The sequence below is a fragment of the Cucumis melo genome, chromosome 6 (genome assembly GCF_025177605.1).
Source record: "Cucumis melo cultivar AY chromosome 6, USDA_Cmelo_AY_1.0, whole genome shotgun sequence".
NCBI lineage: Eukaryota > Viridiplantae > Streptophyta > Magnoliopsida > Cucurbitales > Cucurbitaceae > Cucumis > Cucumis melo.
The window spans coordinates 4547441-4570186 of NC_066862.1; the positions used below are offsets into that span (position 1 = coordinate 4547441).

A 22746-nucleotide genomic window follows, 5' to 3' on the forward strand; every position below is an offset into this window, starting at 1 on the left:
ATAATGTGCACGAGTGTGAATTCATTTAACCATTTTTATGAGAAAAATATTGTCTTATTACTTTTTCTAATTACAAACAAGCGAGGTACATTATTAATTATTTTAGTCTCATAATATAGATTTTATCGAACAAATGTTTTTTTTTTTTTTTTGTATTTTTAAAATCACAACCAAACCTAATTCTCGATATAATTCAAATTTAAAGAAATTTAAGTTATAATATTTTTGGTCTACGTGCACTATAATATCTCTTATAACTTTCATCATTTCCTATATTTTAGATCTTAGTGTAAAATAAGAAACTTCTTTTGGTTTTTCTACCAAATACTTATTTTCAAGAATGATTTTTCTTACCACAAACCCAAATAATCATCCTTCCGTTGATCTTCGTTTTAAAGTTCGTGGGTGGATTTCAGATCAAAAGAAATTTTGATGGAGATATGTATGATTTAAAACCCAAATATCTCATCAAATCTATCTTTAAAAAATCATTCAAATATTCAAAATATTTAATTTGAATAAGAGGTATTATTCTCTAAAAAAAACTTGGGATGAAATGGCAAATGAGAAAATATAATCCTCACATATTGAAAATTATAGGTTGAAACAAACCCAATTATTTATGGAGTTAATTGCACTTCAAGAGTAACTTGATGAACAAAAAATCATCGGAAGTTGAAAGAAGCTAAGAAAATAAAAAGCCAAATTTGAGTCTTTGCATTCTGTTTTACGAGAATAGTTTAGGGTTTATGTATAGAAAAAGGTTCGAGATATTGTGAGGCTTATCATAATTATAACAAATAGAGTTAAATACATTTTCGCATCTATGAAGTTGAAAGTTGATCTCTATTCAATCTCTTAAAATAGAGTTTAGGATTTGAATTTTGAAAGAAAAAAAAAAAGTTCTAAATGATCATTTTAAAGTTGATTTAGACCATTTACTAACAAAAAAAACATATATGATTTCCGTACAAATATTAAATATAAACCATTAATCTTATTTAAATATATATTTTATTTTCAATTATTCTTTAATTATATGAATATCTACAAAATTACCTTGAACTAAAAAAGTTACATTATTTATATAGTTTATCAAAAATTAAAAAGTTTGAATTCACAACATATTTTTCACTCATATAATTGTCAAATTTCATGGATAAAACTTGATTTTTTCCCCTTTAAATAATTAAAATCAGCTTCCCCCTAGCAGTACCATTACTATATAAAGTCTAAAACCATAAATTAAAAATTAAAAATATTAATCGAGGTATAAAATAACATAGATTTAGACATCCCGAAAACAATTCTTTCCCATTCCACCTCCAAATGTAACATCTCATATGATCAATATGCCAAGGAAAAGCTCAACCCCCAGGCCGCTGGTTGAATCGTCATGGCTGAATGTTGTGTAGATGAGTCTAATACCTAATATCCCAACACCATGCTCGAAACCACTCCGAAAAATGTTTGATAGCATAAATTAGGTTGAAAGTTAGAGAGATGTACTTGTTTTCTTTATAGGTTCGAAAGTAACAATTTTCATATATACAAACAACGAATAAGAGTATGGATTATATTTAAATTATCTCTTATAATAGAAAGAGTTTACTAGCTCCCAAGTTAAATTTGTATCTAATTAGTTTAGAAATTTTTCACATCGATAATAAGCTTGATACTAATTAAGTTATACGTTTATTTTAACAAAATTTTCTTCTCATTACTTAGAAGTATCGTAAAACTTTTTTCAAATTAATCAACTTGATTACTTGATAAATGATACAATTTTTAAAAGTCAACGTGCATCCATAAATTACAATTTATTAAGCATTACCATAATTATTTCCATCACTCAAAGAAATATATATACACATATATATATATATCACGACATTCCGTAATCAAACAAAAAGTTCCTTAAAAATGGCAACCTCCCAGCTTAACCAAAAAACCTTTACCGGCGCCGGTGACCTTATCAAAATCCTCCCCACCGGCACCGTCTTCCTCTTCCAATTCCTCAGCCCAGTCCTCACCAACAGCGGCCACTGCGAGCCCGTCAACAAAGTCCTCGTCCTTGTTTTCGTCATCCTTTGTGGTCTCTCTTGTTACCTCTCCTCCTTCACCGACTCCTACGTCGCCTCTGACGGTACCATTCAATGGACCATCGTGACGCCGTCTGGCATGTGGCCAACACCGCCAACGTCAGACTCGTTGGACTTATCGGCATACAAGCTTCGGCTAGGGGATTTCGTCCATGCGACATTTTCGGCAGCGGTGTTTGCGGTTTTGGTGGTGATGGACTACAATATAGTGTTGTGCTTCTTCCCCAGCTTGGTGGAGCAACATAAGGTAGTCGTACAAGCTCTGCCGCCGGTGGTTGGTGCGGTTTCGAGCGTTGTGTTCGTCACGTTCCCTAATACTCGCCATGGCATAGGGTACCGTTCTACTTCAACGACCACAGGAGTTCCGAAAGCAACTTCTATTGCCTAATATGTTTCTCTCGTCCATCGGTGGCTACACCATCTCGTTGACTTTAAACCTCGTTGTAAAAATTGCATGTTTGCATTATTTTATGTTGTAAGAGAATTCGATCCTCCAATCTCTCGACTAAGACTAAAAAGTATGTTTTGAAACTAAAGGATCCTATTAGATCTACATATTCTTTAAAAAGTTGAGTATTCAAAAACGTAATTCCATATTAACTTTTTTTTTTCTTCTTTATATTCAAGATGTTTAAATTGTTGAAAATGATCCTAAGACTACCACCCAATAGGGTCTACAAATTTAATTAAAATTTTGTATTTAAATTATATTTTGATTCAACCATGCTTTTTTTTTTTTTAATATATAGTGTTTTCGATAGGGACAGTATAACAATATAATTTAGATTTACGAGAAAATTCAAACCAAGACTATAATTTATAATTTAGACTTTGAGTAATTAACTATTGATGACATTTGAATATACTTCATATTTGTTAGAGGACAAACATTATTATTTATTGTTATTCATGTCTTCCACTGATAAACAACCATAACTATGAAAATATAATAACATAATAACGCCAATATAGTAGTATTTACATATTAATTTCTTGTTTGGTCTGAAAATTTCCTAGATCCATTTTAATTATTCCATGACTTATTAACTTCTTACGATATAATTTATAATAAGCCTACCTAATTTTTGAAGTATAATTATTTTTCGTTACTTTGTAGAGAAAATAAAATTTAATTTATGTGGAGTACGAAATTAGTGTTTTTGTTAAATTTTGGTTTTAAATTTAGAAATTTAGTTTATATTACTTAGAAAATTTATTAATATGAGTAAATTTAATTACGCTTTTACGTCCATTGTTTCTTAGTTTATAATTAATAAAGATGGATTTATATATATTACTATTAGCAACATACTTTATAATTAAACACGATTTTTAAAATATAAACACGTGTTATATTATTAGATATTTTAAGCTCGATCCCAATCAATTTCCATTCTAAGTAAAAGTGGTCGAGGACTTGATTTTTAAACAAAATAAAACCTATTTTTCAAGTAGAAACTTATACTTTCATATATGCATTAAAGTAATGTTAGATTTGAATCCACGATATAATCTACGTAATTATAATTAATTTGTAACGTAATTAAATTATTTATTACAACCATACATTCTTTTAATAATAATCCATAGGATATAGTAAGTAACATAATTATTTATAAGTAGAAGAAAATTCAAACTAAGACTCTATATATAATTTAGATTATGGATTTAATTAACTATAACATTTTTACACTCAATGTTTGAGGTAAAAGTACATTAATTATCTAAAAACAGAATCTAAATATGAAAACAAAGATTGTAATATCAAATATTTTGAGGTAAAAATTTTCGATCCTACTTCTCACATATTATATAAATAAAACCAAAAAATAGAACTATGAAAATAACATGGGGCGACAATAATATAATATATAGAATTATTGTTTTAGTGTGACAAAATTTCTTTTTATATATTAATTTTAAATAATAAGAAAAATAGAAAATGGATTTAATTAGGTGAAAAATAGATAAATATATAAAATAAAACGTGTATAAAATGAAAATTAGATATTTTCTCAAAAAAATTGAAAATTAAATCTAAAACTAGCAGGATTCAACTTTTGAAATACACAAAATTAAAAAGTTATTCTTGTTATGAAATAAAGAATCAAAAACTAATGCAACAACACAAAAGAAGAATAGAAAATAGAGGAAGAAGAGAAGACAATTAAACTCAATTATGGTGTGTCTTACAAAGGTACCACACTCCTCTGTTTATAGGACATATCATGATATATGTTACATTATGGAATTCAATGAGATGAATATTACAATATGAAATTGAACGAGAGAGTTATATGAAAATTGTAACCTATGTATGTTATGAATATCTACATTTATAATATATCATTATATTTACAATAATTCTAACAAATTTAAAAAGTTACCCAACTCGTGTTTTGGGAAAGGGTTATCATAACCATAGTTTTACCCCCCGACCCTTCCTCAACTATTCCTTAATCCATTTTTTTTTCTCATTTATAATTTTTATACTAGTTTTGTTAATTTTAATCTTTTTATTTTAAAAACACAACTTGTTTTTAAGTTTTGAATTTGGTATAATTACATGATTAAAATTTTAATTTTTTCATTTATTCTTGAATTAGATAATTTATTGTGATTACACAATTAAATTTTGATATTAATCTCAACCTCCTTGTTTCCTGTACTTCGTATTTTCAATTGTTATTTGTATTTATTTACATGTTTACGGGTTGCATGTCACATTCATAAAACTAATTTATTGAAACGTAATGTATACTTAAAAAATATTAAAAATGAACTTTGTAGTTAAATAAATTAAGGCAAATTGTTTTACGAAAACTAGGACGATTCGGTAAATTAAATAAACAAAATTTGTGTATTGAATTTAGAATATGAATTAAAAAAATATATATTTGCACGTAACTACTTAAAAATTGTTAAAAACGAACCTCGTAGTTAAAGAAATTAAGGCAAATTGTTTTACGAAAATTAGAACTATTCGGTAAATTTAATATACAGGATTTGTGTATTGGATTTAGAATATGAGTTTTAAAAAAACTTATTCGCACGTAACTACTTAAAAAAGGTTGAAAATGAACGTCGTATTTAAAAAAAAAATTAAGACAAGTTGTTTTACGAAAATTAGGACGATTTGGTAAATTAAATATACGAAATTTGTGTATCGGGTTCATAATATGAATTAAAATTATATATATAAAAAATAAATTCCATAATACTACTTATATAACTTTTCTCCCAAATACATCTTTTCATAACACTATAACCCTACCCACATAATCTTTCCCCCAAACACATCTTATCATATAACACTTCATTCATAACAATTTCCCAAAACACATCTTATCACAACTATAGGTTTATCATAACCCTAACCCCCAATAACCCAACCGTTCCCCCAAATAACCCTTTAGTGGTCATGTTATAACTTACCTCACGCTCGTCAAACTACCTACATAAACAGTATTATTTGGTGGATTACATAGACATACTCATTTTGGATAATTTGAAAACAGGGGAGATAGTGGATTTCGTTGGAAATTTTCTAAAATATTTAATTTCCTTAATGTCTTTGTTGAGAGCAATTACATAAAAGTTTTTATATTTCATTTAGGTTGTAATTAAAAGTTTCTTATTATATATATATCTTTTTGAATACATGACATGTGTTCTTCGAATACATTCTCTCGTTTAAGGGATGAATTTCCCTCGCTTGATCATAGATTTAACTTAATACCTTTTTCGATGCATCAAAACCTATATCCTTTTGTTTTTATACTAGAGAAAGTATGAATTAGTCGAAAAATGAGGAATACTTAATTAATTAACTGATATAGTTAACAACCTTGAAGTTAGAAGATCGATTCGTCTCTATCTCATACTTCACTCTAATAAATGGTTGGTAGCTAAAAATCTTTCTAGCCCTAAAATGAAGTAAATTAATGCACATTTTAGCTTCAAATATATATGAACAATAGTTTGTTTGAAAGTGATATTGACAGTGGAACTTACAATTTAGAATATAGACAAAAGTTGTGTATAAATTAAAGAAATAACAAAATGGAAATTCTATTACAGAGTAATTATTGTAGCTAAAGAATCTATTTCTCAAAATTTTCAAAGTAGATTACTCAAAATTATTGTTTTACATAATAACGTTTTTGAAAATTACTTCCAAACACAAAATGTGAACCAAACAATTATTGCTTAGGATCACAAAATTAAATTAAATCAATTCAATAACGCACACAAAACAAAAGTAGAGTACAACAGAGTATAATATTTTTGGCTAACATGTGCTAGTTCAATTGACATCTGTTTGTTTTCAATGATAAGATTGTATTTACAAAGACAAAATAAAAAAAAAAAATAGCAAACTCTAACATAGCTCATAACAATTATTGCTCCAACATATGCAACAACATTCTTTCTCTTTTTTAGTTTAATTTTTTTAAAAACAAGAAAAAATTGATAAATTATTTAGACTACACCATACGAAACAACTAAAAGACAAAATTTATTAAATTTGATTTTTCTACGATGTAAATGTTTTGTAAAATATTTTATTTTTATATTTATTATTATTTAATTAATTATAATCCTAAATTGACAGTGTTTCAACATGAAGTTAGTTTTTAATGGCACTATTTTAACTCTCTACCATTTAACTTGACGTCATCTTGTGTGATTAAAAACCCCCAATAATATGTTCCTCGATTACACAACTCATCGTCTCACATGGCCCATTCCTATGGTGCAACTCCAATGTGTCGATGCCACTCCTTTTATCCTTTCATATAATTATTGGTTCCTCCCTTTTATTTTCACCATTACTTTCCTGTTCTGGTCTCTAGTAATTACAGTTCCAATCCATGGGGGCCTCTCTTATTCTTCCCCACAAATTTGCAAACTAGTAAAGAAAAAAAAAAAAAAAGAAGCAATAATTGACTACCATAGCACCCCTTACCCCACAAATTCACAAGGAAAAAAAATGTATAAAATTTCATCACGTGTTAAAACATATCAGTATAAATGTAGAGATCAGAAAAAGATAGATAATTGAAAGCACCCTTAAAAAAGTGAGTAGAGGATGATGAAAAAAAGAGAGAAAAAGATTCCTCGTGTTTATGTTTTTGTTTTTTTTTTTAATAAGAAAAGCTCTCTAATATATTTAACATAAGTTTCAAAACATAAAATAAAATTGCAAATAAAATGGTATGCTAAAATAAAAACTTAGTTTAGTTGTAATCAGTATAAGTTTCTAATTTAGAGGGGTGAAGTTTCATTTCTTAACCATATTTTAAAAAAAAAATAGAAATAAAAATTTTTTAATAGAAGTTTGGAGATTGCGAATGTATGTTTTAAAATTGTAGACATCATATCCAATTATTTTTAGTTTTGAGAATTATGAAAGAATTAAAATATAATCTTTCCAATATATATATATATATATATATATATATATAATTATATGAAAATATTTATAAAATATCACAAATCTACATGTGATAAATCCACTAATAGATTCATATAGTAAAATATTTAGTGATATCTATGTCTATCTAAATATACCGTGATATTGTGCTATATATTATCTAATACAAATAAAATAGAGGAAACCCACAACCAACGAAGCAAAGAAAACTATATTTTAAAAATTAGATAAATTATCACTTCCAAAAAAGCAAGAATATAATCCTGAAAAATAAAATAAAATGTTCTTATTAGAATATAATTCTGGATGTTCAATTTTAATTGGATATTCTAGATAAAGCTTAAAACTAGTGCTTAATATTAAAAAAAATTAAAAAAATAAAAAGAATAGAGGATGATATGATAAAACTTAAAATTTTGCTATATTTTAAATTAACTCTATTTTTTTTTCTCCCAATTACTCGAGTTGTTTTTTTGCTTTAAAAATAAATAAATTTAATTTAAAAAAAATGATAAAAAAACAATCAATCCAATTTCCCAAAGTCGTTTCCAACACCATATTATATATTGATGTGTCCATTACATACTCTTTATCACTATGCCTCTAAATAAAAACTGCAATATATATCCTTCCAAAATGAGCACGACCAGCACCCTCTTCCTCTATCAATTCATCGGCCCTGTCCTCACCAACGACGCGGCCATTGCGACAAGATGAACATAGTTTTCGTCATCATCTTTATCGTCCTCTGCACCCTCTCTTGCTTCTCTCCTCCTTTACGAACTCCTACATCAACCATGAGGGCAACGTCGAGTGGACTTTCGTTATGCCGTCCGGCATGTGGCCGAAGCCAACGATAGAAGCACAGTTGAACATGGAGCAGTACAAGCTCCAGATCGGGGATGTCATACACGCGGTGTTTTTGACGGCCGTGTTTGTAGTTATGGTAGTGGTGGACTCTGATGTAATGAACTAAAGAGGTAAGAATAAACCAAGCAACTCGACAATCCAAATTATTCAACCCATATTATATGGATTGAGTTGGGTTATTAGTATTTATTTATTTAATAAAAGTTAAACAATCTTGAGTTTCGAGAGCTTTTTTTCTTAATTTGATGCAAAACATATTCGTTAGTGATTTTTATTTGCAAACGTTAAAATTTAGAAACAAAATAATAATAATAAACCCTACAACCCAACTCATATTGTACGGTTGGGTTGAGTTGAAAACTTAATTAGGATTATTCGAGTTGGCAACCCAACGTTGGGCTGAAAATGTCTTCCAACCCAACCTATTTACATTCCTATAATGAACTATATATTTTCCAAGTGGAAAAAACATCACACGTTTTTTGTCCAAACTCTACCGCCGATCATCGGAGCCACTGCAAGCATCGTATTCGTCTCGTTCCCTAATCATCGTCATGGCATAGGGTACCATGCTACTTCAACGGCCAAAGGAGTTAAAAAAATTCCACCCACTACCTGACTTGCATAATCACTTTCGTTGATAATTTTGAATGTCGTTGTAGTAAATGTTTGCATTGTTATGTTGTTGCGTTTTTAGATTAAAAAATAAGTACCAAAGACGAATTCGAATATCTAATATCCTCATTGGTCGTTAGAGACGAAGGCAATTAATACACAACTAGAATTATATTAGTTTTGAACTAGACTCCAATTGAAATATTACGATAATTGTATAATTGTATAGATATGTATTTAAACTTAAAACAAACTTTGACATACAAATTTGAAAAAAGAAAATGCCCATCAATTAAGTAATTTAAATTTTTGGACAAATGGGATGCAGATGAAATGATGACTCTCAAACTTATAATTAGAATAAACAAAAGTAGTAACCTTATATATATACATGAACACATTTTTTTCATCTTTTTGTCCATTTTTTCGTTAATTATTAATGTAGACGTAACACTTATTTTATTTTAAAGATATGCAAAAAAAAAAAAAAATTAATATAGAAATCATGAATATTATTCACAAACTCTCATTTATATAAGAGTTCATCTCTAATTCTTACGATTCACTCTAAAATTATGGTTTCATCTGAAGCATTTAAGTAGATGAGTAAAGATAATTAGACACGTGATTTTTTGGTCTTTCACCAACAAGACTCCAAAAACTAAACCTAAACTTTGACATAATTATAATTTTTTTTTCTAAATTATATCTACAAATACTAATTTAGACATATGATTGTTATATTTACAACGGTCCATTTCCTTTATTTCCTTTGTTGTCTTTAGCATTCTTAATTTCAAACATGTTATTACCATACTTAGTATGGATGGAAGAAATCTTTATTTCTCTCTTTTCTTTTAAAATTGAAATTTTAAATTACACTTTAAAGAGTATAATTAATTTTATGTGGAAATTCAATCACCCAATTAAAATCCTATATTAAATCAATTCTGTAAAATTACATATTTAACCTCAGCCCCCCCCCCCCCCCCCCCCCCTCAGGCCTTTCGTTGAACCGCCGCGCCGGAAGTTCCTTTAGAGGAATCATAATACCCAATGCCATGGCGAGTATTAGGAAACATCACAAACACCACGCTCGAAACCGCTCCGACGACCGGCGGAAGAACCTGAACCAACAACTTATCCGCCGCAGCAAAGCTCGGGAAGAAGCACTCCATAGTATCGGAGTCAAGAACCACCAAAGCCCCAAAAACCAGGGCGGAAAAAGTAGCGTGTACGAAATCCCCTGCCCTAAGCTTGTAAGGTGAAAGATCCACCGTCTTCGATTCCGGCGCTGGCCACATTCCAGAGGGCGTAGCGAATCCCCAGTGGAGAGCACCGTCGTCGCCGGTGTAGGAGTCGGTGAAGGAAGAGAGGAAACAGGAGAGACCGCAGAGAATGATGAGGATAATAGAGAGGGATTTGTTGATTGGTTCGCAGTGGCCGCTGTTGGTGAGGATTGGGCTGAGGAATTGGAAGAGGAAGACGGTGCCGGTGGGGAGGAGACGGATTAAGTTACCGACGCCGGTAAGGGTTTTTTCAGTGGCGGAGGTAGCCATGAACTGAAATGGGCGGGATTTGATTGGTTTTGGTGTGATTGTTGTTGATTTTGGTTTTGATTTAGGCATTTGGATGTGATTGAAGATGAAACTTGGAGAATTTAAATAAAAGAAAGTTGGGGAAATTTGTTATTCAGTGGGTTTGGAATTGGATTTTGCTTATACGCAAATGAACGAAGATTGAAGAAGACGGTGGTGTTTGGTTTGCTTTTACTTGCAGAAATGGTTTAAGGGAAGGTTTTAAGAAAATGGCAATTTATTTTTTTAAAAAAATTCAATCAGATCCGGAACTTTTAATTTTGTTTCATTTTGATTCTTAAATTTCTAATATATTAATTTTTGCTTTCTTTTTTATATATTTGGAAGGAGTTTTCGATTATATTATGTGAACCTTTAAATGTTTCATTTTAATTTTTGAGTTTGATTTCTTTTTTCACGAATAATTACGAAAGATTTTTGTTGTTAATTTTATAAACGGACAAGGTTGTGTATATCTAAACATATGGAGGTTGAAAGGAGGAAGACAACAATGGGTATAGTTTGCATTATTTTTCTTTACTTTTTCCTTCCAAGTTTTGTTAACCAAAAAATTTCATCATTGTTTTGAAACAAACTTTGAACTTTAATGATTAAAATGGATAATCTTGAAATGAAATTATTTAAAGTGTAGATATATAATATAATATCCTTTGAATCCATTTTAACATTTTCATGTACGGCGAAAACTAAATAAGTTTGAGACAACATTGAACAAAATGACTTTAAAGTAAAAAATAATGTTACAAACGAATAAAAATCGTAAGTTTGGAGGCTAAAGAAGGCATTTAGAAAGTTTGTGGATAAAGTAGAGCAAAATATAAAAAATTTGACAATCAAAATGAATATTTTAAAAGGTTAAGGACGAAAGTATAAAAAAACTTAAAAATTTAAGAAGAAAAATGAGATTTTTGCATCTTTTAAAAAATAACATGTATGCTATATATTTTTGGAAGAAAGTTGAAATTTGTTTATATTTGAATCCCAAGATTTATAAAATTACTTGAATAAAAATTGATAGTCAACATGAGATAGCTCAAATAAAACATATACATTTGTTCAAGAGATATCTTAAATATATAGGTTCTCAAATCCTCATATGTGATTTAAGTAAACAAGGTAGGTATTGAGTATGAGTTTCGATCATGTGAGGTTTTGCTTGTTGCATAGTATGTATATAGTTTGAGGACAACTTAAAATGAGCAAACAAGGATTTTGGGTTTCTAAATATTTAAAAGGTAGGAACCTTAGTTGGCCTAACTAAAATATGATGTTGTGACAGTATTTGACCATAAAGAAAAAAAAAAAAAAAAAAAAAGATTCATAATCTTTAAATGAGAGACTTGACTCGACTTATTTTTCTACTTATCTGGACTAGTTACGTTACATACAACTTAAACACATCACAATATTAGTAAAAAAATTCTTAAATGGGTCAACTCTTTGAATATCAAGACCATAAAACACCGGTAAAGTGAACAATTTTTTTTTTTTTTAAAATAAAGTTCATTGATCAAACTAACGACCACCACAAACTTTTCAATATTGAATAGGGGACAAAAAGCCCGAAATAGTACAAAAGAACCCTAGTCACATCTTTAGATCACTAAGAAGAATTAGAGAGACACAAAAAAGTCTACCCATTCCAAACAATGGGCCATTTCAACAGTGGAACACGTGCAACAACTCAAGCCAAAGGTAGGAACGTACAAAAACAACTTTTTATATTTATCGGGAAATAAAGAAAATAAAGGATGACAATAATATATTTTGAAACTTATAAAATAAACTTAATGCAAACTAATTTTTTTAAATAAATGACTAAATTTGGATTATTGAAAATATTTTCGAAAATTAAAATGAAATAAAAAGTACTAAAGAAATGATATTTTACATTTAAACAAAACGACTCGTTCATGCAAAGCCCAGACCGAACCAACCGCACAGCTCAAAAACCCAACGGCCGCGAGTGAGTTCTTGTTTGAGAAGTACTCGCCCTTCCCATCCATGGGATCCCAGCCCCCTTCATTGAACACCACGTGTTCCAATTTTCACTCTCCTTTCCTTTTCTCCAAATTCTCTCTTTCCATCTCATTCATCTTCTCAATTTTGTCGTTTCTGTACAAAATTCTTCGTCCTTATGCAGTTCTATCAATGGCGGATGTCAATCTAAGCCCATGATTTTGAAGAAGTTACAAAAAAAAAGAAACTACGTGGAGCTAGATAGATACTGGAAAATGCAAGGCAAAGAATCTGGCACTTCCGGCTTCTTTCTTCCTGACGGAGTCTTGCAAGTTCTACCTTCTGATCCTTTTGAACAGCTCGATGTGGCTCGCAAAATCACTTCCATTGCTCTTTCTACTCGCGTATCCTTGCTTGAATCGGAATCCTCTGTTCTGCGTTCTAAACTTGCTGAGAAAGATGAGATCGTTGCTGACCTTCGGTTCCAGATCGGATCACTCAACGCTTCACTCTCCGAGACTGCTGACAAACTCGCTCAGGCAGATGAGGAGAAGGTTTGAATTAGAAGGTGTTTGATTTTTTTTTTTTTTTTTGTGGAAATTTTATTCGTCTTGATCGTTGTGTTTTGGTTTTTGTGTTGTAGGAGAGTTTGGAGAGAGAGAATGCCTCCTTGTCGAACACTGTGAAGAAGCTCAGTAGAGATGTTGCGAAGGTGTGTGAAATTGCTTGATTCAATTGGCGTTTTTAATGGAATTCATGTCCAGTTCGGTGAATTTTGATCTATGTGAATGATTTTCTTTTTCTTTTTCTCTTTCTAGTTGGAGGTTTTCAGAAGGACGTTAATGCTATCACTTCAGGAGGAGGGAGATATCTTTGTAAGAAACACATTTATTATGAGTTTTGAATGATTTCTCAAGCCTGTTTAGTTTAAACAGGCTTCATGTTTTGTGGAAATTGATTTATCTTTGTGCTGTTATTCGGTTTCGCATTGCCACAGACAGAAGCTTCAGAAGTTGTTGCCAGGATACAGAGCCAACCAAGTGAATCTACTATTTTACAAATTGAAGGCATTTTTCTTAACCTTTCATATATTTATGGTTCCTTGTTTAAGCTTTTCATGAATGGGTTAGAGTGAGGGAGACCCTTTATATTTGTGATTTGATGTATTCTTGTTCATGTAGCCTTTGAATCTTGTGTTACCACTGTCAATATTTGGCATTATTCCTGTCTTTTGAGACAAATACTTGGCCCGCTTATTGTCTTTGACATGTACAGAAAATTATTTATTTCAGAAGAGTTTTCATCCTTGCCACCCTCTAGATATTCATCGGTTCAGAGCCAAGTTTCCGAAGTAGGAAGTTCGTTAGCAGAGGATCATGATTCAGATAGTAAGTACAAGTTCAATTTACATGTCAACTAGGATTTTGACTATTGGTGATTTTAGTTACTTCCATAATTAGTGAACTAATTTGCAAAGATTATAAGAACTTTGTAGAAAGCTGAAAAGATTGCGCATGTAAATTGTAATTTTATTCGTTTCTTTAAGGCATACGACCTCGTATTGCGCCTGGCCTCCTGTTAGCGTCCCAGACAAGTACGCCTCGGCTTACTCCCCATGGTTCTCCTTCTTCACTATCAGCGTCAGGATCCCCAAAGAGAACATCTAAACCTGTGTCACCTGGGCGACATTCAATGTCTTTCTCAACCTCCAGGAACATTTCTGGAGATAGATCTTCAGTATATTCTTCTGCGCCCTCGAGCCATTATGTCTCCATTTCCTCTAGCACAGGTCTGCAGATTAAATTGCTTCAAGAAATTTCCTTTTATTACGAACATTCAAGTGGTTCTGCATCTTACAGGAAAGATACTCTCAAATCCAATTTAATTTAAACTTATATTATCGGTCGCACACAACTTATAGAAGATTGTGATGTTGCTAATAGTTTATCTTGTACCATAATCTCCAGCCTCAGTGATTGGCTCTATCATTGTATTTCCATGATGAAGGTTGTTCTTGTTTGATCGTTTACAGGGAGAACTCGGGTCGATGGGAAGGAGTTTTTCCGACAAGTCAGGTATTCCTGTATTATTAAGCTTCAACGTTTCTGTCTATTGCTTTTAAGTAATGGCTGATGTGGCTATGTATGCCAGATTGATAATACCATTTTGAACCCACTCGTGTGATTATGTTGCATTTGTATTAATATTTTTCTTCCCTTCCTGCATCATAACTGAATAAAATACTTACTTCCCTCTTGATAAAAACCTGAAATTGTGAATAATTGTTTTCCTTTTCTGAATTCTTATAGGATTTAATTTCTTTTCTCACTATTATCCTCTTTCAGGAACCGTTTGGCTTATGAACAGTTTGCTGCATTTTTAGAAATTGTAAAGGATCTAAATTCCCACAAGCAAACAAAAGAGGTTTGCTCTCTCTTCCTAGTAGATGCACCGTGTGGTAACATTGCGGTTGTAACGGGTCGAACAGACACATAAGAGAAGAAAGGCTAAACTCTAGTCTTTCAAAAGTTGCAATATTACCTTTTAACTTTTAACGTTTTCAAACTACTATTGTCGTTGAAATCCTTCATATTTGTGGTCATAACTTAAAACAGTACGACAATCCAAATTTCTGTTTTAGGTAACTGTCCTATCATTCCAAATCCGAATTTTCGTGTGAACCTGTGAAAGTTGAGGAGTAAAATTACAAATTTTGAAACTATACAGGTATTTTTTAAAACAAATGGTTAAGTTGAAGGGTATTTCTTATAATTCACCCTCCTTTTAAGCGTGCCTAAGTTACAAATGTGGCTGTTGCTCTCAATAATTTCCTGTTTTTAGCACGTTGATCGATCCAATTATATGTGATTTCAGGATACTCTTCAGAAGGCAGAGGAGATATTTGGCGACGACAATAAGGATCTTTATGCCATTTTTGAGGGATTGATTAATCGCAATCTCTAGTAAAGAAAATCAAATCAGAAATGTAGTTAAAGATTGGCATTGCAGCTATCAGGATCGTTGGCAGCAACTGTACATCCAACAACGGCCTGTGGTAAATTTGTCATGAAATTGCATTGAAATTCTTTCCTTACATTCTGTCATCAAAGTGTGTAAATTATGATGCTAGTTAAGGATGAATATTAACTTATAGTAAGATGGCACCTTGCTGATATATACGTACATTTAGGGGGTAATCAATGATCAATAAACATTATTTAATGTTGTGTTTACATAAACAGTGACGATCAATTGTGAATAATCTATCACTCAATCTCTCATTGTTTAGAAGCTGTAATATCTTTAACTTTTCGAAACCATCCTTATAGTAGAGATATTTTAATTCTTGGACAGAAAATCATTGTGGCAACAACTTGGAACAATATGACAGTCATGGAATAACTTAGTAACGACTTAAACACTCGCTTGGATTAACTTAAAAAGAACGAAGATAGGTTGACTTCTCATTCAACCTTCTATACATTTTTCCAAGGGTAATTTTAAATATAATATAGCAATTTTTGAAGGAATAGAATTGTATATCTACACACATAGTTGAAGAATATCCTTTTTATGATTTAACCAAATCATATTGAACTTTTTTTAATGGATGACTTAAATTTCAAATGGGTAATGTCATTTGTCGGAACACACTAATAATGTGTTGATTATTCATTATAAAATTAAAATCGTCTATATAAAAATAATTCACAACAAAAATGTTAAATTTAAGTTTAAAATTTTGTCAACAACCACACTTCTACTCAATTTTTTTTTCCTTAAGAAAATGGTATTAAAATCTCCAAAATTTTATTAAAAACAAATAAAATCAACCTTTGAATAATTTAACCCTAAACTCAAGTAGGGAAAACACCATAACCTTCATATGAACTTTCTTTGAAACCTTTTGGTATAAATTTTCATTGGAAGCATATAAATTTTGAAGCCCATAGTCCAAAACTAATACACTTATTTTCTCCTTAACACAAATTCCATATTTATAAGATTTTTTCAATGAAAAAAATATCAATTTAGTCACAAGCCATATTATCTTACAAAATTTAACGTTTGTACCTTCTAAATTGTGAATTTAATTTTTATTTGATTCATAAATTTTAAAAGCTATCTTTGTTTTTAAAATTCAAATTTAATTTTCGTTTCTTCTAAGTGGTTAACAGTTAATTTAGTTTTAAGTTTCAATTAATTAATTTAAAACAATCACTCGATTTTATTATAATATATAAATAGTTTCAATTTATTTTTTAAAAAATGTTTCTTATTTAATTGCACACAATTTAATTATTTGAAAGTAATCTATATAAAATTAACATTAAAAGCGGAGATTAGTGAAAACTACGCTCAAAATAGTGAAATAGGAAAAGTAAAAATCTTCTACAAAATTGAGAGTCGAAATTCAATATTCCGAACACGTGCGAAGTGTGCGAGTGAGACTTTAGAAAATTTGACAGTTAACAGCTTGAAGAAGAGATGGAAATCTGAAAATTTTGTGAAGAAAAAGAAAAATTTTATTGCATTTTTCTTCTTCTTCTTCATTTCTTCTCTTTCTCTTTTGGTCCGATTCAGTTCCATGGCTGAATTTCTCCGTTTCAATCTACTTTTTCTTTTCACATTAACCATTTCCTACCTTCTCCGGCGAGCTTCAGCCTCCTATGCAGGTTCCGCTAGCTCAATCGTCAACCCTGCAAAAGTCAAACAGATTTCCTGGTCTCCTCGGTACTTCAATTTCTCCCTCTTCTTCTTCTTCTTCTTCTTCTACTACTACTACTACTAAGTTTTGATGATCGATTAGATTTGTTCACGGAACCCTGTTCCCGTTTCAATTTGAATGATTCTTCAGGGCTTTTGTGTATGAAGGTTTTCTCACGGATTTAGAATGCGATCATCTCATTTCCCTTGTGAGTAGAATTAGAATCGATTCGTTTTGCTTTTTTCGATGTGCGATTTTTGTTTTGTTTTGTTTTGGTTGATTTTGGTTTTGTTTGAATTAGGCTAAAGCGGAGCTGAAGAGATCCTCTGTTGCGGATAATTTGTCCGGAGAGAGCAAAGTCAGCGAGGTCCGAACTAGCTCTGGGGCGTTTATTCATAAAGCCAAGGTTTGTTTAGACTTTAGAGTTTGCTGCTTATAGTTCTGAAGTTTCCAATAAGAGAACCATTGTGGCTTTATATATCATCTTTTAGTTTGAATTACTATCAAACCTAAATCTTGAACTCTCGAGCTTGAAATGCATTGGTTGGATATACCATTGAGATTTCCTTATGGGTTTAAAGATTAGTTTGGTTCATGTTCATGAGATCCATCTTTTGAATATTGGTCTGCTTTATGAAGTAAATTTTCAGATGAAATGAGTGATGAGCAAGTATATGACATTGCAGTAATTTGATCTTCAGATCTTCCATTTTGTGATACTGGTATAAATCCTCATTTGTGAAAAGCAAAAGAAAACAAAAAGGTTTGTACAGTTGGGTTGAAGCAACTTTCATCAGTCAATCTATTCATCAATCCGTATTGATTTGAAAGGGACAACTGTTATTATTGCTCCATTCTCTATTAATTTGGATTATCGGTATCTTGAATGACAAATTTTTTAAGGATGAGTTTAGCAACCTTAGCTGATTGAAATTTCAAATTTTCCTGTCCTAGTTGACTTTGTAGACGGAAAACATTTATGCTATCCTTGATCTTTCTGAGTATACTGTATAGAGATAGGGAGCCAGTTTTACTTATAAACACCTAACCTGATGAGGCACCTCTCTTTTGTACATCTGATGTAGGATCCTATTGTTTCTGGTATAGAAGACAAAATTGCAGCATGGACATTTCTGCCAAAAGGTATAAAACCTCTGAGTGGAAGCATGCAAATTTCTTGTCAAATCCCATAGTCTTTAGCAACTTATCCTAGATCGCGAAACTGCTTTTCTTTATCGTAAACTGAAGATTGAATTGACTGAAAATTGGGTGTTAACGTAAGATCTTTCTTATGACAAGTATGGATGTTAACAGGAGGATCTAGGCTTATGCAGTTGAACTCTGAATTTTGGGTTCTGAAGTTCTGTCTATTCTCATGACTGCGCTAATTATAGTGAACTGTAATATGGAAAAAATAAATAGATAATGAAACGTTTTGTATCAGATATGTTCTAGTTCTCATTCTTTTCTATGTGATTGTATAATTCTATGCGTAGGATTTTATTCCAAATTCCATATAAATTAGTGTACTTAGGAAGACATGATCCCCCATCATTACTATGAAATGCATAATCATCAATAAGTCTGAGGAATAGTTTGCTGGGAAGAAACAGAGTTTGGACTAAGCCCTTCTCTTTTTTTCTTTTTAGTGAGAAAAGAAAACTGTGAATATGAAACTCTATTTTTTTAAGATGTGAAGCATTTGACACATGCATTAATAGATTGTTTAGGTATTGATATTACTGGTAAAGTGAAACTTGATTGTGCTTGATTTCAGAAAATGGAGAAGACATTCAAGTATTGAGATATGAATATGGGCAGAAGTACGATGCTCACTTTGATTACTTTGCTGACAAGGTTAACATTGCCCGAGGTGGACATCGAATGGCAACCGTTCTCATGTATCTTTCCGACGTGGAAAAAGGCGGTGAAACTGTGTTTCCTTCTGCAGAGGTCCGTCCTTGTATTCCCCTTCAATCCAATTAATTGCAACTTATTTTTCTTTTTTTGCCTAAACTCTGACTATAAACAAGTACCTTGGTTTTCTTAGTTCAATATTCTTTGCAGGAAGATACATCTTTCCTACTTATTCACTTACTTTATCTAACGCTTTTGGCTCTGAAAACTAATTAGAACTGGAAATTTTTCTCGTCTTGGCATTTATATGTGCTGTCATTAATTGATGACTTTTTATTCAATATTTGATGTCTTTGTTCATTCATGTGAGTTCAGGAATCTCAAAGACGTCAGGCTTCCGAAACAAACCAAGATCTCTCAGATTGTGCAAAGAAAGGCATAGCAGGTGAGTGTTTTAAGTAGTAGTAGAAATCAATTTTCTAACTTCTGTCCTGTTCGTAACATTCATCCAAACTTGTTGAGATTTCTCTCTTTAACCTCCATGTTCAAAATATTCAGTAAAACCTCGGAAAGGCGATGCTCTTCTCTTCTTCAGCCTCCATCCAAATGCTATTCCAGACACAAGTAGTCTACATGGTGGGTGCCCTGTGATTGAAGGTGAGAAATGGTCAGCAACAAAGTGGATTCATGTTGATTCCTTCGACACGATCGCGAGAGACCATACAAATTGTGGTGATGAAAATCCAAGTTGTGAGAGATGGGCTGAACTCGGCGAGTGCACGAATAACCCAGAGTATATGGTGGGATCTCCTGAGCTTCCTGGCTACTGCAGGAAAAGTTGCAAGGCATGCTCATAAACTTGGTCCATTCTTTATAATGAGCATTCCCTTGCCTTTTCGTTTTTGTACCAAAAACAGAAATGTTAGTTTTTCGAGAGCATTTTCATTGAAATGTTTTGTGAGAGTTAGCATTTGTATTGATTACTCAATCATGTAACATTATTTGAACACTAACGTAGTTTGCAAAGTTATTTTGGTTTGTATGGATCGTCCAATTATAACTCAGTTAAAGACCTATTTGGATTGATAAGTGCTTAAATATACATTTAGGAGTTGTGTAAATTTAATGTCGAAGAAATTGACATAGAAGGAAGAGAGACAATCTCTTTTTTTAAGAATAGAAGCTTTTACTAAGAAGATACAAAAATGTAGAATTTTGGGTGAATACTCTCCCACTCCCCAAACGTTACTCACTTCATAAGTTTCTCCCTAATTATCTTGTTTTTGTTGGGTGTTTTTCTTGGTTGGTTTTTACCTGCATATGGAGCCACTTTTCTATTTATAGGCATGAGATCATCTCTTGGAATTGAGAATTCCTTATATTCTAAAGAAAGCCTTGGAATATTTTTAAACCTTTCTTTGAAATGTTTATTTACAAAAATCTAATTTATACATTAATATCATATTGTAGATATTTCAAGAATCTTCTAGATTAGTTAGTGTGGTAATACTTCTTTGACTCAATTATAAAATGCTAAATTACAAAGAATGTCTCCCAACTTTATGTTTGTGTCAAAAATATTCTTAAACTTTCAAAAGTTTAAAAGTATCTTTAAACTTTTGTAAACTCTTGAAAATGGTTTAAAAGTATTCTTACGTCTAGATTTAAATAGAAATTGTTAAAATTTGGTTTCAAAAATACCTATAAACTATTAAAAAGCTTAAAAAATATATGAAGGTTGAGATTGTGACAATCTCCAAGCACAAAACATTAAAACACATCCTTTTCTAATAAGGCGGCTAACCCTAAAATGAATGAACACACAATATGAACATGGCTAGCTATAGGACTATATGTTTCGAGAGAATAAACATAAGATACGCTGAAGAATCAATACTATACCAAATCCAGAAATCAATCTTTTATATATGGAAAGAATATTTTGTTGACGCAACGACTCTAATGTTTGTCGTTGACAAATTGTCCTCAAATTTTGTCTTTAATAAAATCAGTCAACCAATGCATTAACAAAATATAACAAAATTTTAAATTATATCAATGCATACTTCTATTGGTATCTATTAATATCGCTAATGGATTTTGATATTTTATAAATATTTTGGTTAATTTTGTTATATTCGAAAATCGCGTCTCGAGATCGAATGAGAGAGAGAAAGTGGATGAACTTTGAAATGAGAGAATTTTTTCGACCAAACAAAAGATTAAAGAAATGAGAATGGTTTGAAGGAAACGCAACATTAAAAAATTAGGAAAATCATGAACCAATAAAATAAAATAAAAAACAACAACATTAAATTAAAGAGAGAGAAAAAAGAAGAAGATGAGAAAAGGATTCTGATTCTGTCTTTCAGAAAGCAAAGGAAAAGCATGTTATATCCAACTGTTCTCACCTAATTAAATATTAAATCAAAAACCTAAACAGCTGTATGATTTGTTGTCTCATTTCTCTCAATTATCAAACTTCTAATAATTAACAAATCAAATCAAATCATAGGGAAGAAATGTATCCCACAGATCAGACGGTCGGAAATCGTTGCTGTCTGATTCGGTTCAACAAAATACAAAAATAGACACAAAGAAATGAAAAAATTGATAGAATTAACAAATTTTGGTCCTTTTTTTTCTTTTTGTTAAAGATACAAATTCGTATCAAAACTTTGAAGTATGTGTCTACTCCATTCTCAATTTTTGATTTTTGATTTTTGATTTTGTTTCTAATAGATTTTATAACTCTCAATTTTGTTACTAACAAATCTTTAACAAAATAAAAAATTTTATAAGTTAATTGTATCAATAAAGATATAAATTTAAATTTTAAAGATATAAATTTAAATTTTAGGTTTAATGCAACCCTAAAATTTCAATTTTGTTTTTTTATCAATAAAATTCTCAATAGAGAATTAAATTTCACAAACTAGTAATTTAAATTTTTTATTTTGAGAAAATGACTCTTTTAGTCTTCATGTCTTGTAAGAATATGTGAATTTGATCTTGAGTATTTAAAATCGTAACATTTTCAATCCCAAAACTTATAAGAATAAATCATTTTTATTTTCCGAAGGTACATTAGGACTCTGAATTTCTAAAAATAGGTTTAGAAAATCTCTCAAATAATATTTTACTTTTATTTAAAATAATTATACGGTATTTTAAATGAAAAAAAATTAAAATCATATTTTCTATAATTACTTCCGAATAATCAAACAACAAAAACACTTCAAATACCTAATTTTAAAAAATGCAAGAATTAAAAAGGTAAGTTTTTAAAACTCATTAATCAAATAGATTAATGGACAAAGAACCAAAAATAAATATTCTTCGAAACTTAAAAACCAAAAGGTTAATTTTTTTTCTATTTATTTTGATTGTTATCATTGCTTTTGGACAAAAGCTCTTTCTAGCTAAGATAAGAAAGACGCCTATACGGTTTTTCTAAAATCAATATACGAAAAGGGAAAAAAAACACACACATTGATAACACTAATTAAAAGGTAACCAATGAAAATTCTCAAAAAGAAAAAGGAGGAAAAAGACGACCAATAAAAATTGTTGGACAATATAAAACAAGTATCGTTTGCA

The 22746-nt window shown here is 30.6% G+C and overlaps 4 protein-coding genes across 5 annotated transcripts; 3 read left to right on the top strand and 1 right to left on the bottom strand.

Annotated features, from left to right (window-relative positions):
* The first annotated feature begins 1923 nt into the window (after window positions 1-1923).
* Window positions 1924-2586, top strand: LOC103484187 (protein DMP2-like). Its single transcript, XM_008441150.3, has one exon. The coding sequence runs from the start codon at window positions 1924-1926 to the stop codon at window positions 2488-2490; it is 567 nt and encodes a 188-aa protein (XP_008439372.3). The 3' UTR covers window positions 2491-2586.
* Window positions 2587-9829: 7243 nt separating this feature from the next.
* On the bottom strand, window positions 9830-10669 carry LOC103483776 (protein DMP2-like). Its single transcript, XM_008440541.3, has one exon. The coding sequence runs from the start codon at window positions 10650-10652 to the stop codon at window positions 10023-10025; it is 630 nt and encodes a 209-aa protein (XP_008438763.1). The 5' UTR covers window positions 10653-10669; the 3' UTR covers window positions 9830-10022.
* Window positions 10670-12528: 1859 nt separating this feature from the next.
* Window positions 12529-15803, top strand: LOC103483777 (uncharacterized protein At4g15545-like). Of its 2 annotated transcripts, XM_051086127.1 has the most exons (10): window positions 12602-13135; window positions 13225-13293; window positions 13400-13456; window positions 13579-13648; window positions 13874-13969; window positions 14128-14370; window positions 14614-14656; window positions 14927-15005; window positions 15223-15308; window positions 15456-15664. In XM_051086127.1, exons 1-9 carry the CDS (start codon window positions 12797-12799, stop codon window positions 15259-15261), a joined length of 1035 nt encoding a protein of 344 aa, XP_050942084.1. In that variant the 5' UTR covers window positions 12602-12796; the 3' UTR covers window positions 15262-15308; window positions 15456-15664. The 2 variants fall into 2 exon arrangements, with proteins under 2 accessions (XP_008438764.2, XP_050942084.1); XM_008440542.3 differs by lacking the exon at window positions 15223-15308 and having other exon boundaries at window positions 12529-13135; window positions 15456-15803.
* A 1205-nt stretch (window positions 15804-17008) lies between these two features.
* LOC103483779 (probable prolyl 4-hydroxylase 4) lies at window positions 17009-20235 on the top strand. Its single transcript, XM_008440543.2, has 7 exons — window positions 17009-17315; window positions 17440-17497; window positions 17591-17695; window positions 18375-18432; window positions 19067-19242; window positions 19522-19591; window positions 19705-20235. Exons 1-7 carry the CDS (start codon window positions 17170-17172, stop codon window positions 20001-20003), a joined length of 912 nt encoding a protein of 303 aa, XP_008438765.1. The 5' UTR covers window positions 17009-17169; the 3' UTR covers window positions 20004-20235.
* The last annotated feature ends 2511 nt before the right edge of the window (window positions 20236-22746 follow it).

What these genes read in the sequence shown, in the direction of transcription:
- LOC103484187 (XM_008441150.3), top strand. Translation starts at nt 1,924, where the DNA reads ATGGCAACCTCCCAGCTTAACCAAAAAACCTTTACCGGCGCCGGTGAC.
- LOC103483776 (XM_008440541.3), bottom strand. Translation starts at nt 10,652, where the DNA reads ATGCCTAAATCAAAACCAAAATCAACAACAATCACACCAAAACCAATC.
- LOC103483777 (XM_008440542.3), top strand. Translation starts at nt 12,797, where the DNA reads ATGATTTTGAAGAAGTTACAAAAAAAAAGAAACTACGTGGAGCTAGAT. An exon ending in GAGTTTTTCCGACAAGTCAG is followed by an intron (nt 14,657 to 14,926) that starts GTATTCCTGTAT and finishes ATCCTCTTTCAG; the next exon opens with GAACCGTTTGGCTTATGAAC. An exon ending in CCCACAAGCAAACAAAAGAG is followed by an intron (nt 15,006 to 15,455) that starts GTTTGCTCTCTC and finishes ATGTGATTTCAG; the next exon opens with GATACTCTTCAGAAGGCAGA.
- LOC103483779 (XM_008440543.2), top strand. Translation starts at nt 17,170, where the DNA reads ATGGCTGAATTTCTCCGTTTCAATCTACTTTTTCTTTTCACATTAACC. An exon ending in GCGATCATCTCATTTCCCTT is followed by an intron (nt 17,498 to 17,590) that starts GTGAGTAGAATT and finishes TGTTTGAATTAG; the next exon opens with GCTAAAGCGGAGCTGAAGAG. An exon ending in CGTTTATTCATAAAGCCAAG is followed by an intron (nt 17,696 to 18,374) that starts GTTTGTTTAGAC and finishes CATCTGATGTAG; the next exon opens with GATCCTATTGTTTCTGGTAT.